The sequence below is a fragment of the Apteryx mantelli genome, chromosome Z (genome assembly GCF_036417845.1).
Source record: "Apteryx mantelli isolate bAptMan1 chromosome Z, bAptMan1.hap1, whole genome shotgun sequence".
Taxonomy (NCBI): Eukaryota; Metazoa; Chordata; class Aves; order Apterygiformes; family Apterygidae; genus Apteryx; species Apteryx mantelli.
In genome coordinates, this window is record NC_090020.1 from 64,063,913 (window position 1) to 64,078,729 (window position 14,817).

General features: G+C 37.3%; 1 protein-coding gene across 2 annotated transcripts in view; it reads right to left on the minus strand.

The window, feature by feature from the left end:
- Nucleotides 1-1,428: 1,428 nt before the first annotated feature.
- Nucleotides 1,429-14,817, minus strand: part of RGS7BP (regulator of G protein signaling 7 binding protein) — a 48,460-nt gene continuing 35,071 nt past the window's right edge. For both annotated transcript variants that reach the window (XM_067315557.1, XM_067315558.1), the window contains 3 exons: nucleotides 6,506-6,653; nucleotides 5,048-5,118; nucleotides 1,429-2,464 (listed from right to left, as the gene is read on the minus strand). In XM_067315557.1, the coding sequence (XP_067171658.1) occupies nucleotides 2,373-2,464; nucleotides 5,048-5,118; nucleotides 6,506-6,653 (311 nt within the window). In that variant the 3' untranslated portion in view covers nucleotides 1,429-2,372. The remainder of the gene's footprint in view (nucleotides 2,465-5,047; nucleotides 5,119-6,505; nucleotides 6,654-14,817) is intronic.

A 14,817-nucleotide genomic window follows, 5' to 3' on the forward strand; every position in this document is an offset into this window, starting at 1 on the left:
CATACCACACATCAGCCGGGCTGTGAAGACTGCCAACACAGTATAACACAGTGTAATACGCTTAGGTTTATCAGCAGTAAGTGTTGAGATGCAGAGCCTGCACATTGCACCGATGCCTGTCACTGACCTCTCACTGCCTGGGGACACAGCTTAGAACTGAGATCTGCTCCTCCAGTTAAATAGGTAGGTAGGCAGACAGGTAGCTTGGGAGGCAGTGGATATGGGATGAGAGAGGTGAAGTGTTGCATAAAGAGGTGAAGGGGGTGGGGAGTCCTGTGTTAGAGAGGTCCAGGTAGGAGAAGGCACAGAGAGAGTCCTCAGTGTTTAGGAGGGTGGCATAGGTGGTCAGGGATCAATGCCAAAGGTCAGTTAGACAGACAGGAAGAATGGAGATGGGCCCTGCCTCTTACAGATCTTGCTCAGGGCTTTGCTTTATTTAAGGCTGGCTTTGGGACAGGGCTTTGGTGCCTAGTTTGTTGGACAGAGGACTGCAGAGTAAGTTTGCAAGGTCTTGTTCACTCAGTGGGTTTTACGAGCCATTTCCACAGTACTGGATCACTGTTCAGAAAGACAAATTCCTGCCTTTCCCTTTTAGGGTTAAATTAGAACTCAATTTTTGGGCCTTGCTGCAGACACTGCACTAATATTTCCACAATGTGGGTATTTTCTTCCTTTTTTAGCAAATAGTATTCCAGGAAAAATATGCGGTAAAAAAAATCAGTAAAATCAAATTTAATAGGTGCGAGGTACAGTTCAGTGAATAAATGTCCTTGATAACTGTGTATTAATATCCTGCAAAAAATACAGGGAAGTTATAGCTGTATGGGTGTTTTCTATGACTAGGAAACAATTCCATGTTAACCACCGCTAAACCCTTATCCTCCATCTCTGGAGATATTCAAAACCCGCCTGGATGCGATCCTGTGCAATGTGCTCTAGGGACCCTGCCTGAGCAGGGGGGTTGGACTAGATGATCTCCAGAGGTCCCTTCCAACCTCAACCATTCTATGACTCTGTGATTCTTATGCAAAAAAAAAAAAGAATTTGGTTCCTGTTAACATGCTTTGTCATGGTGGAGTGGCAGAAGGGCTCATACTATTACTGACTGCAAGGGGTAAGGTGACCTACTCTGCATGGTAGCTACGGATTGGTATGGGTTTCATGGTGTTGCATAATGTCCATGTTCCATAGTGTTGCTGTCCAGCGCAAGTTTAGTTCTGATGACTTGCCTGTCACCCTGAAACATCAGTACAATGAGTCTGACATATTCGTATCTATCACTGCTACTAGCTGTCATTCTAGCATTTATAAGTTCACTGTAATTTTTTGTCTGTCTTTGTAAAAATACCTCTTGAAATGGAAAAAATTACCAAAACTTTGTGTACTATTCTGATGATAAGATTAGAAAAAAGACATATTCTGGCAATGTAACTAGAAACAAGGCAACACTTTATTTAAATAAAAAACTTTATTAACAATGTAAAATGTTTAATATCTTACAATCTGAGCTAATTCTGGCATGCCCTATAAGAGTTAATAGTTAGTGATACGCAGACAACATGCTTTAAATTCTATTGGAAACAAAATGGGTTAGTGGTGTGTTGTACATTGTAGGGTAACTGTTTATTTTACTACACCTGCTTTTAATAAAGTACTTATTTTTTTTCCAAAAGGTTGGAGAGATACCATTGGCTTAAAAGGAAATTTATTATTTCTATGCATTGTACAGTATATAGCTATTATGATTTCTCTGTATTTACAAGATCTAAATATTTTTATATATTGTTTGTGTATCATAAATTAAGATATTTTTCTATGAAGCTTTTAGATTGAGATAGAGTGGAAGACTAAATATGAATGAGAGCACAAAAAGCAATTGTAGATTTTGTGCAAATTCTGTTACAATATTGTCTAAATGTTTTAGAACTTCATTACTTTTGCTATTAAATAGCTTTCTATGCTTAAAGACTGTTTGAATATGATCAAGTATTTTAATGTAATACTAATAAGAGTACTGTACTATGCACAAACTTTTAGCTGTAGTTCAAACAATAAAAACTTAAAAATGATCTATTAACCATAATTCATGTGTCTTTCTCTGAGTCATTTAAGCATGCAAAAAATACTTTAAAAAGTTTTAGAAACATTCTTAGTTATGCTAGATTTGTTCCACAACTGGTTCTTGAACACTGTAACTTTAAATTGTTAAAACTCTTTATTTTGAAAAGGGGGATGGAGCGGAAGAGAAAAAGGAACAGGCTAGTGTAGAAAATATACTTTATAATCAAGAGTAGTAATGTGCATCTTTGCAGTGCTCAAATGATAGTGGTTTAATCAAAGCTATGATTCTTGTCATTTCTGTACTTAATCTTCTAACTGGAGACAAGACAACACAGTCCAAAGAATCTTCGCTTCCGTCTTCTTACTAATGGGTAAGGAGTCAAGTTTAGGAGGCTGCTATCGTCTGTGATGAAAAAAACACACATTTTAATACAATTGCATAAACACACACACACACACACACACACACACAAGTTTGTATCTTTGTGTGTCCTCACAGCACCTACAAGATCAAGTAGTAGACTCCGTTGTTTTAGGCACATAGCAAATAATAAACTGAATTTTCTATATTAGAATAAGGGTCTTAAAATGCCAATTATCAGGACTCCATGAAAATGCAATAGAAATTTTGGCATGAGGAATACCCATTCAATGACAAAACCTTAATGAAATTGTACCTCCAGTGCTGGGAGACCTAAGTCAAAATATTCCTACTTAATGAATAATGTTAGGCAACAACTAAAACCCAAAGCACAATAGTTTTGAGATCTTAATTGCAGACATACAAGTTTGACAACCTAAGCTTAAATTCTGGCTTACTTTAAAGATAAAAAAAAAAATTACTGAGTGCCATTTGTACACGTCAGTGAGAATTTCAATTTAAAACTTCAAAATCAGAACATCTTGGCACATGAGGACTAAAAGTACTTGCCTTGGAAAGTTAGCACAATCTGCTATCCCTGCTTCTGGTTAGCTTTCTACCTTGTATATTAACTCCTTTTAAATTCTTACAGAACATATATATTAGTGCCTATAATTATGTTAATTTGTCCCCTGTCAGCAAACTGTCTCAAAAATTCTTTAGAATTTACTTTGAATTTGAGCCAACTTCAAGCAGGGTTTCAGGCTAAGAACTATACCTCATTATGTTCCTATTCTTGATACACTGGGGACCTAGTTTTGATTGGAGGCTCTAGACCCTATTGTAATACAAATACTTAAGTATAAAAACTTAGGTAAGACAACATTTAATAATGTGACCCTTAAGTTCACAAACCACATCAACTAAACTTCTTAGCATAGTAACTTAAATTATGAAAGAGAATCCTAAAAAACATTTATTCAAGCAGATCTGTGAGTAGTCAGTAACATTATGTGAAGTTTGTTTGGGCTTGCAACCATAAGTCCTTTGTGGTTCTCACTGAAGTCAATGGCAAAACACTTGCTAATTTAATTGAAAGAAGGATCAGGTCTTGTAAAGATCAACTCATTCAACAGCATTCAGTCATCTCATAATCATTCTTATAAACTATGCTTGTAATTCATACGTATGTACAATTAAAGTCCAGACCATATTAATTACCTATAATGTTGTTGTTTGTTTGTTTGTTCTGTTTTCTTATACTTTGCTCTAGCTTTAATTAATTAAAGGTCTTGGAATATTTTGTAGTTTTAACTGCTGTGTCAATAATAAGTATGACTGTCCATTCCTGAAGCATCAGTTCTCTGAGGTCAGCTGTAAACTGTGATCACAGTTGGACTCTGCGGGAGCAGCAGAAATGCCATTTGTGATTCTCTGAGCCTGGAGCGGATCACAGAGCGTTAAACTGTCTGGCTGACACGTCTCCCAGCCTGCTGCACAGATGATCGGTGATTTTCAGGCCATTGTTGAAGGACTGTACGGACACCTGCAGGGAAGCGGTCTGTATGCCTTGCTCTCTGTTCTGAATTCCAGTTTCTGTATGTTTTATACCCACCCACATTTGTCTTTTCCGTCCTTATTTCCACCATGCTCCTTTTTTCTAGGCTAGGCATAGACTTCTTGGCATTTTCCCATTCTTTTACAATGGCACATCTGCATCATGTATCTATCTTAAGCATGATTCCTTTTCTCCTTCCAAATAATTTCCATTCAGTCTGTCCCTGCCATAAACTCTTACTTCTATAATGAATTCACCCATTCTGTATTCATCTTTTACCATATTATGATGAATGTTAGACTGCTTAGTTCCTCAGGACAAGATCCAGGACACATTAGGCATACTTCGTCAGCTGCCAGTGTGCAAAGAGTATGCAGCACTTAAGGAATACGCATCATCAAGAAGAAATAAAAAAGGAAAATGATTATCTTTTTTATGTTGTTCACATGAAGAAAGAAAGTGCCTGTAGATGTGGAATATATGAGACTGCTGGGCCACAAGGAAGGCCCATTCCTAAATAAATTCTTTAGGATGAATAGCCCCCTGTGCATTTGTATAGGGTGCCTCATAGCTGGCTACTGGGAAAAGCAAGCTGTTACCAGCCTCAAGGCAGGTATCTCTGCGTAGGGTTAGTGTCTTTTTATCCTTGAGTCATAATACAGATGCTACAACCCTTGCAGGGGTAAACTCCATCATTCAGCATGACCCCTATCATAGTCTGTGCAATTTACACCTTCATTACATTTGAAAAAAAATGCCGCCTCAGATAGGGAATTAGTTGTGCTGCTGCCTTATCTCCCCAGGAGAAGTCTATTATTTTATCTGTAGATACCATATCTATAAACATTCAAAATTCAGTACTTTGAAATATAGTGTTCTCAAGTGAAACTCAGGAGGACACAGTTCACATACTAAATTCTGGCACCACTGAATCAGTAGGGAAAGGATTTCACCTGGATTTTTCTTTCTGTAAGTTCTACAGAAAAAACTAGATTTTCCATATCTAATGGAAGTCAAAATCTTTAATGATCTTAATTTACCTTACATGAAGAAAATATAAAACCTACCTTGATTTTTCAGTGGTAAAGGCATAGTCTCCCTGAGTTTGCTTAAAAGGTTTTTCATTTCTCTCATATCTCTGCAGAAACAAATTTAAAAGAAATACAATAGAACAGCAGTTGAAGACTCACAATAGGGAATGGTTCACAGTATCATTTTATATCCTGAACTAATAGAATAAAACCCAAAACTAAATAATATAAAAATCTATTGGGCAAGCATTTGGTTCAAACGTCTCAGGGGATGCATACCAAAATAAAGGGCAGTAAATTTAACAAGGGAAGAATTTTAAGCCAGCCTGATTGTAACTGGTAGCTTTCTGGTCCAAATTTGTTATCTTTTCTGGATCTCAAGTATTCCATGTTAAATGAGTTGGTGGGCACAATGTGATCTTAGTGGCAAAATATTTGATGTGCCTTACAGCTAGCACTGGCCAGTACTATGGCTAATATAATATCTCATTATCAGCATTTTGTAGCTTGTACCATGAATGTGGTGTTTTAAAAAGTAAGAAATTATTATACATGTAGTTAATTCATGTCACTTAAGCTCCCTATGGATTAAGAGAAAATTTTAGATAACAGGGATGTCATTCTGGCCCCTCTTAGGAGGACTTTGACGTGGAATTTGCTAAAATTTTAAAAGGCAGAAGATGGAAAATACAATAACAAAATACCATCTCACAAAGCAGGTTACATATGGATATGTTTTGAAAGAGGACAGAAGCTGTAAAAAGGTTCCTGTTTTACAGATAGGTGGAAGACCAGCAATTTTGTGGGCGGGCTTGTGATGTCTTAAGGCTTTCAGGATTTAAAGATAATGCAGTCCTGCCTCATTGATCTACATATGATATGGTTCTTAGAAATGAAGCAGCATGACTGTCTTATTGCTCAGTTCTATTCTCTGAGTTACCCTCTCAGTAGAACAGAACTTTATCCTATAGAAGTAAACACAGGTTGGCCATCAGGATTATTCCCTACCAAAGGGTCTCAGTTTTGTCTTTCGCCTGGACAGTCAAGAGAATGAAAGTCCACTTTGATATACTTTTGGATGATTTTCCCCTCTGCTCTTGAGCCTTCCGCATGTGCAACTATGGGCAGAAACAAATGATATGAACTAGCTTCTGTGCCTTTGGTTTGTGAATGCAAAACTGCAGGCAGCATATTTCAGGTACAAAACCAGAAGCCTGTTAAGATGAGACAAAAACTCTCTCTCTTTTAGCACCATAATTTTCTGCCCTTTGTTTTTGACAGTAGTTCCCTCTGGTAATTAACCAAAGTAAGAATGTCACTTCTCTTTGCCCCTCTTACAGGTATTGCTTTCAGGTATGTTAAATGCAACAAAAATGTTAAACAGGCTATAATTTGCAAATACCTACAGTAACAACACTGGCTGCCTAATTGGAAAAGACTAAATAAACTCTAGACAGAAATTTGTTTTATTTAGGAATAAAATGCTACAGATACCTGTCAGTGTTCTCAATATCTGTGGAAACCTGCCATAAATGCTGTTGAATATCTGTTGGAGATGATGATGTGTCTTCTAAAATAGGTATTTCGGAACTCTCCTCCACTTTAGTGTCTAGAATCTTGGGTGGCGCACAAGGCTCTTTTCCTTTAAAATATTGAAACAAAACATATATCCCTATTACTTATTAATTAAAAGGTGTACTCAGATTATATCATTGATGTTTTGGGCTTAATCTTGCACAGCATAAATGAAGAGAGAGAGTTGTGAATGCAAACTCCAAATAAGAACTGTTCAGAAAGAGAGTGGACCAGAGCAACCTGCTCATCAGAGTGCTGCTGTATGGTCCATGTTACTTCTGCCAAACAAGACTAAGAAGAAGCCCACACAGGCATGTGCAGAGCTTAGGATTTTGTTCAGTAAATATTATGAGGAGTTTCACTTAAACTCCAATGGCTCACATGTGACACAGAAAATAAGAACCACAGGACAGAAGAGAACAAAATAAATAGGGAACTGGAGTATATATTCTGAAAACGATATCAAAAGCTTTGATAATAGGCAACATTGTAATCCATGTCTTTCAATATTACTCACTCTAATACTATGGGAAAATAAAAGACAATAATGTGCAGTTTTGTTCTTGGTGAGATTGATAGCAATACATAGCTGCCACCATTCACAGCCCAGTATGTTGCATATTCCGAATTTGCATACTTACACTTGCCTAATTCATACTTACTATAGGAAAATAAAGGCAATATTGGAACTGTTTGGGGACTTCACGCCAGATCTGTCAGGGCTTTTTGTCAGGGAGAGAACGGGATGTAGGGTGTGGCCCATGATAGTGCAGAACGCAAGAGAGTTAAGTATCGGTGAGATTAGTTAGTATCCTTGCAAACTTCCCATGGACAGCCTGTTGCCATTCTTGGACACTAAGTATTGGACCGGACTGATTCTTTTTGTGTACATCATTTAAATGAGAAATTTCAAAGTGGATCACTTACTGAGAGGTTAGTTTTTCCACTCTTTGTTGTCTAATGAAATAGCTCAAACAATCTCACAAAGAAATACATAAAGCCTTGTAAAAATAGAGAAAATAGTGTTTAAACCAGTGGTACTGAGGAGTTGAGTAGGAGGTATTTTTTCATTTTGCAGTTTTTGCTATTTCAGAAATTTTCACATCAGGACAAACCTGAGCACTTCCTGTAAGGTTTGAAAAGAACAGGAAGGACCAGAGTCTAGTGGTTATCCCATCTTTCTGGCGCATTAGAGACTAAGACCATGCTATACTACTCTCCCACATCACAAATTAGTATCCGAGCTATCAGGCTATTCCTCTTGTTTTTCTTTAAACTAGAAATTCCTGTATCTGAAGAAACTGTTTCAGCAGGTTCTTCGAACTGTTATATTTTGATAAAGTATTTCTTTGTTGAAAAATTCTCAGCTACTCCTTGTCTGAATGTACAACTAGACATTACTTATACTATAAGAGCTCTTTGCCTAATGTTTTCATTATCCTTTAAAGTCAGTGCAGTACCCTTTTCCCTGCATTATACATCCTCCCCAAAAGTCATCTAACTGTATGATTCCAAGAGATGACCTGACATAACAGTTTATCATCTAAAAATGGTGTCCTTCATCCTTTCTCTGCTGCTTATTCTGGCACCTACTGCTAACTTTGGCTTTGCCAGATCCCTCTGTGAGCCAGGTGAACCCATCACGTGGTAGAAGATTACCTCCACAAACAGAAAAATAAAAAGTGAAAAGTTTTCTGTTGTTTCAGTGCATTAAATCGGGTCAGTAAAGAACCAAGCATGCTCCAGAGCAAGTGACAGAGGACGAGGGTGATGATATAGCCAGAAGCAGTGGAAGGGAGGAAGAAGTGAAGGCAAGAGGGGGGTGGAAATACAGAGAAAGAGATCAAGACTTTTTTGGTGGCAACAAGCTCATATGTTGACTCAGTTGCTTGTGGAACAGCAGCCTAAGCCTACTTCCCAGACTGTATTTTTTATTGTGTATCTGTCACCTTTTAGGTATAACTTTCAAATTATTTCTGGTGGCAACTGCAGCTTATGCTGTTATTTTAAGGTAGATCTTAATATACAGTTTTAATTGTTCATTTGTGTAAGCTTCATTATTCATTACTTCTTCCAGTACAAGAAGCCCATAACACAATATACTGTTAGCAATATCTGACTTACAGCTTTTTTGTGAAAGAGGGTTGCCCTTGGAAAACTATCTAATTTGTCACTGATGTTGCAGAATACAAGGTGTTGTTGCTAGCACTGAGTGTTAGTTAATTCTGCTGTTATTTTGAAGTGTTGTATTGCAACTGACCTGACCTTTGGTGACATGCCGTCAAGAACAAGCCTGGCTACGTATGCATCCCTCGGTGTGTCTGTAGATGTGAAGGGTGTTTCAACAGAAACAATAATGATTGTTTTTCCCAACTTGAGAACAGAAGTACAGAGACCGCATTGTTCTTTTTGTTAGCACAAAGGCAAGCTCTTGCAGGTTTAGCAGTACGAGTGGCACAGATTTCCTTTCAACCAGAAAGAGCTCTTTGCCAGTAATTTTGTTGTATTGTGAACAGTTCATGAAGCCTTCCTTGAATTTCAGAGCATCTGCTCAATCACTTGAAAACAGTTAAGAGTCAGCTAATAATAAAGGCTTCACTCGAATAATGTCTATGACTCAGGCTTAACATTTCCTACTATATGGCACACACTATAGGGAAATAAAAGTTCTTTAATCTTCTCATCCTAGTGGGGGAAAGGATATCTTTTGTACAACAAACTTTCTTAATATAGAGATGTGAGCCATAAATTTTACTTTCAATTTAGTCAGTGGAAAGACTTTTACTGATTTCAGCAGGAGTTTGGTCACGCACACTGCTGGCAGAGGTGTCCACATGCAGTTGCTGTTCTTGCCAGTTGGCTAGGCAGTGGCTCTTTTTACTGCTGGTGAAATTTTAATATAACACACACTTGATGTACTCTGTGTCTTCTAGCCTCTAATTCATCGTGTCCTTTTATTTTAAGAAGTAGAGATTTGCTTTTGGAGTGAAAGGCTCTTGAATTAAATGATGCTGAAGATCCAACTCAAATGAGGATAAATAAGAGGGTAAAAAATGATCAGTTCAGTAAGGCTACATCACCTATGACCATGGTGCTATGGGACATACTCACCTGTTGTGCTCCTTGTTGCTTCTGTGGTGACCTCTGTGGTGTTTGCTTCTGCCATACTACACTGTGCTCCTACTCTTCGTCATCACCTGCTTCCCAGAGAAACTTACATAATGAAAAAAAAATCTATTATAGGTCCCTTACAGCTAGTTAGATTTCACTCCAGATTAACTGGAAAGATCTTTGAGGGGAATAACAGAACTTAATCAAGCTGAGGGAACCCATGTCTCAAAAGAAGGCAACATTTGTATCAGATTTCTAACCTAGCAATTAAAAATAAATACAAAGCTCTAGAACACACATAAAATGAATGAAAAAGAGAACATACAATGGGAAATAGGAGAGGATCTTGTAGGAAGGAAGAAATGTGTTGCTGCAAATATGGTTATCTCAATCTGAGGAACTTCATTTTTGAGTTATACTTGGGATCGGCAGAACATGGAGATTGTCTCTGTGGAAATACTATTATCAAGGGAAAAGTAATGGGAACTATAAGGCTGTAGTGGATACTGTGTTTTCCTCCTTCCATGCCTGTTTTTGGTGTATTCATGTTGGTCTCTTCCTAGTGTCCACATGAGAATGGGTGATTCCCTAGATTTTAAGTGCTTGTTTCTCTACACGTATGTGCTTCTCTTCTCTCTCATACCTTATCCGTCTTGTTTACAAATATCTGCCAGTCTTTAAAACAGAATGCTGAGATTGCAGCACATCAGTTGAACAATCCTTTCCTTGTTTTTCAAAACGCTAAATAAGATGTAATTTAAACAAAGCAAAATAAAACAAAAATCCCTTCACTGAATTCAAGGTTTCTTTTTCTAATCTGTAACATAATCTATTGAAGGCTTTTAGGTCATATTTTAAGAAAATGTATGTTGTTATCACAAAACGCATAATGGAAAAACAACAGTTATACTATGAACTTCAATATGTAAAGCTTTCTACTGCACATGATACACGCTTGCCTGTGATTTAGTATTATTCTCATGAACCAACAATGCAGGAACGAGATCAGTCTGAATTTACATCACAAAAGCATAATTTATTCTTTCTATAATGCATACACATAATTTTTCCATTAGACTCAATTCTTTCATTTCTTATCTAAGTATTTATAGCATTTCTTCAGGTACCTGCCACTCTGGTATTCTAGCGTGGTATCCTTCTGTCCTCAGCTATGTTTAATAAAGTCAGAGGGGCCCATGCATCTCAATAACAGTGACAGAACTGTTATTTTAGCTAATTCAGCCTTTCATTAGGGCTTCCAAATAGACTTTTGGGAAGAATTAACAAAGTGTAGGTTACAAGCATTAAAGTATTTTGCATTTCATTCTGAGAAATTATTCATGTATAAACACCTCATTTAGGAAAAAACACAGGAAACAAATCAGAATTTGAGAGCATTTCATATAAGGAAGTGTAACATTCCTGAAACTTAATGTATCCTGGACTCATTTTGCCCATGGATATTCACCCAAATTCTATTAAAATTATCAGAGCTACGTGTGAGTAACTGTCAGCAAAAATTACCTTTCCATGGTTGTACACTTCTTTGTCAGTAAGTTACAAACTAGCATAGTGGGTTCACCTGATTCTGGACCATAAGAATAACATATTGTTATGAGTATAAATGCATAGTGACTTGCTTTGTCCAAACTCAGTATAAATAGTTACCAGTTTCAAGCCTTGTACTTCCATGACATGGTAGCTTTAATTATTTTCACAGCATGTTTTGAATTCTGGAAAATACCTCTACTTCATTTTAACCTTCAAAATTTCTGTCCTCTCTTACCTTTGGTCTGTTTTATGTGCTCGCTCCCAAAACTAGAAAGAAAAATGACTACCTTGCACAAACACTGCACAGCTAGCTAATAACATGCTAACAATTTGCAGTTTGGGATTTTTTTTTATATTTCTATTATACATTCTTACGTAACCAAACAAGCCAATTATATCTGTAGATGATCATAAGAAAGTAATGGTTTCTCTGTAAACATGTATAGTCACTAAACTTCAGTAACATGCACTTCCGCAGTAACATGCTAATAATGCTAATAATGATCCAGTGATTATAATAATATTCTACAGTTTTTTTATAATGAAGGGAAGATATTATTGTGGAATCAGCAAAGCTCTTTTTTCTGCTGTTTTTACACATTCAAATGCGCTGAAGTCCTTTATATTATCAGTGAAAATCTTTGAGTTAGAAATATTTGTGACAGAATACACTGACGTATGCTGAAATGTACTTAAGAACTTTGAGGTAATTCTGGATTTTCTCAGTGTGGGATCTAAACAGCTTCAGTATTAATTTGGAAAAAGGATCATCACAGTCAGCAGCTTCTGTAGAGAGAAGTTATGCCAACTGCTTCCTCTAGCAGCTTGCTAGCTAAGCCAGGGTTTGTTTATTTGATCAAAAGACTAGTCAGTGTTGGGAACATGTACAAGCAAGATCAATAAAGTAGACATAGAACATTTAAAGGAATTAGAGCTGAATTTTGTAAACACTTCAGAGAGATACCAAAGCTTGTCCAGAATATCTTGCTTTCCATGAAACTGTAAGTCAAATTAAAAAAAAAAAGTATTACCAGGTGGAAGACCTGTGTGTGATGCTGATCCCTAAGGCATAAAGCTATTCAAGCTAATTCAAATTCAAACAATTGAGGGAGACAAATAAAGCAAAACTAGGCCCAGGAGAGAAGCTCCAGGTTCCAGGCAAGTGAACTGATCTGTTCCTTGACGAAGTCTGAGAGGAGGGATGCTATCCAGAGAAGTTCTGCTAGAGCGTGACAGTGATACAGAAGAAAACTAGGTGAAGTATGCTACTGGTGAACAAACACAGTGAGACGTTTCAGAAGATTTCCTGGAAGAGCTGGAAGAAGAGCTACCATTTGCCATACCGCCAATAGGTATTTGCTACAGTCACCCTGTTATGACAAAAGGGACAGCAAGACCTTTAAAGCTATATGTTAGGGACTGCAGGAAGGCACAAGAGAGTTCCTCACAGTTAACAGGCTCAAGTGCTGCCCTGAAAATTGGACTCTATACCTTCCTCTGCCCTAGAGTTTTCATGTGATTCTAGCCAAGTTGTCTAAACACAGCTTCTCATAATAATTGCTGACAATATGTTTCTCATTTTCTGGTTGCTCAGCTTGAAGACTCTGCACTCACAGCTGCAACTGAAACTACTGAGAGATTACTCTAAGTATGCTGCAATCTCAGATCCTAAATTAGCACTCTTTAGCTTAATCTCCTTGTTCCTTCTTTGCAATGGGAAAAACTGTTACTATCTCACTACCCAAGACAGTTCTGAAGACACTCATCAGTGAAGGAATTACTGAGAAAAGTCTGAGGAACAGAAGGATTCTACCTTTAGAACAGAACTGTGTGCAATAAATGCATCAGATAACACTGAACAATTAATTAGAATAAAACACAGATGACTACCCAAGCATGTGTCTCAGTCTGACAGGACTCTTGGGATGGTGGAAAGGAGAGTGAGGAAGTATATGATCAGGTAACCAAAGACTTAGTACATACAAAAAGGTTACAAAAGGTAACCCTACTTAGGCACATTTCATTCTGTCATTTGCAAATGTTCCAAATGTTCAGTTTTGCAGTTATAATGTATTTTCAACACTGGGGTTTTGTGGTGTATGTATCTTAGAAATAAATTTATTAGAGAGCACTTACCTCAGTTTACTTACTGCATAGCACAGCTGGAAATATTTATGGCTGTTGGCCCCACTGTGGCTGTTACATCTCACAGAAATAACAGACTGTCTTATAATAGAGGCTGTATGACAGTAGTAAATTAATCTGAAGTACCATAAATACGTAAGAAATTTCTGTACAGGAAGCTTGATACAGTGTATGTAGGAATGTTTGTTCAGTAGCACAGAAAGATAAGGGGAGCTCAGATCAGGGCTGAGAAAGGCAGTGAAAGTACCAGAGCTCAGCCCTTCAAATAGTAGTGTGGTGTTTCATAAAACAGCATCTGTTTCCCAGTAGGGAGCGTTGGCTGAGTTCCTCTTGGGAAAAGAGCATCAGCATCAGCTCACTGCCTTAGATTTATCAGTTTAGTAGTTTGTGTGATAATGTCTGGTCAAGATACCAGAACCCTCATTATTATTTATTAGCTGCATGTTGGTGAGAACAGCCTGCATGTTATTCTACATGAATCTCTGCTGGCTCCAAAACAGAGGACACAATTTGCTGAAATCTCCAGAGAGATTTAAAAAGCCCAACAAACTACTTATCCAACAGGTAAGAGGGCTAGAAAATGGAAAATATTACATCCAAATGGAAAATATTACCTTCAAAAATGAGCTACAAGATACGGCAAGAAATCACATGCAGGGAATAACAATAGACATACGCATTTATAAATTTAGCAAAGTTGATACATGTTTGAAATGTTCACAATTTCTAAAAGGTAGTACTGTTTGTAGACAGGAAAATCAATTGAACGTTTGTTTTAATATCACTCATGCTGGTGAAAAACTAAAAAAGCTAAATACTAGCAACAACATAATATACTTCATAATGGTCAAATTACTGGGTCTTTCATTCCTAGAGATCAATTTATGCACTTTTGCCTACACTGCAGTACTTTTCTCCTTAAGTAAAGAATTTCAAGAAAAATGCAGGTTCATTCTGCTCCTTGTAAAATAGTCTGTTTTGGCAGATACAGAATCACAGAATACATTAGTTTAGAAGAGGCCTTGAGAGGTCATCTGGTTTAACCCTCCACTGAAAGCAGGGCCAACTTAGATCAGGTTGCCCATGGCCTTGTCCGTTTGAGTGGTGAATGTCTCCAAGGTTGGAGATTTCACAGCCTCTTGGGTGCCTGTTCCAATGTTTTCATACCTTCACTGTTAAAAAATAATTGTTAACATCTAATTGGTATTTCTCTTGTTGCATGATTCCTTTATAATGCCTCAAGGCATCGTAAATACCCAAGTATTTAGTATATAAGCACAACATTTTATTGGCTAAGTTCCAAAATTCGGTTTATTCAAATCCCTGTGATTATATAATTTTTGTCTATTATGAACTTTTCTGAAAGAATGTCACTCGGCTGAAACCTGCAGCCAGGTTACTGTGGTTATCTCTACATGGATACA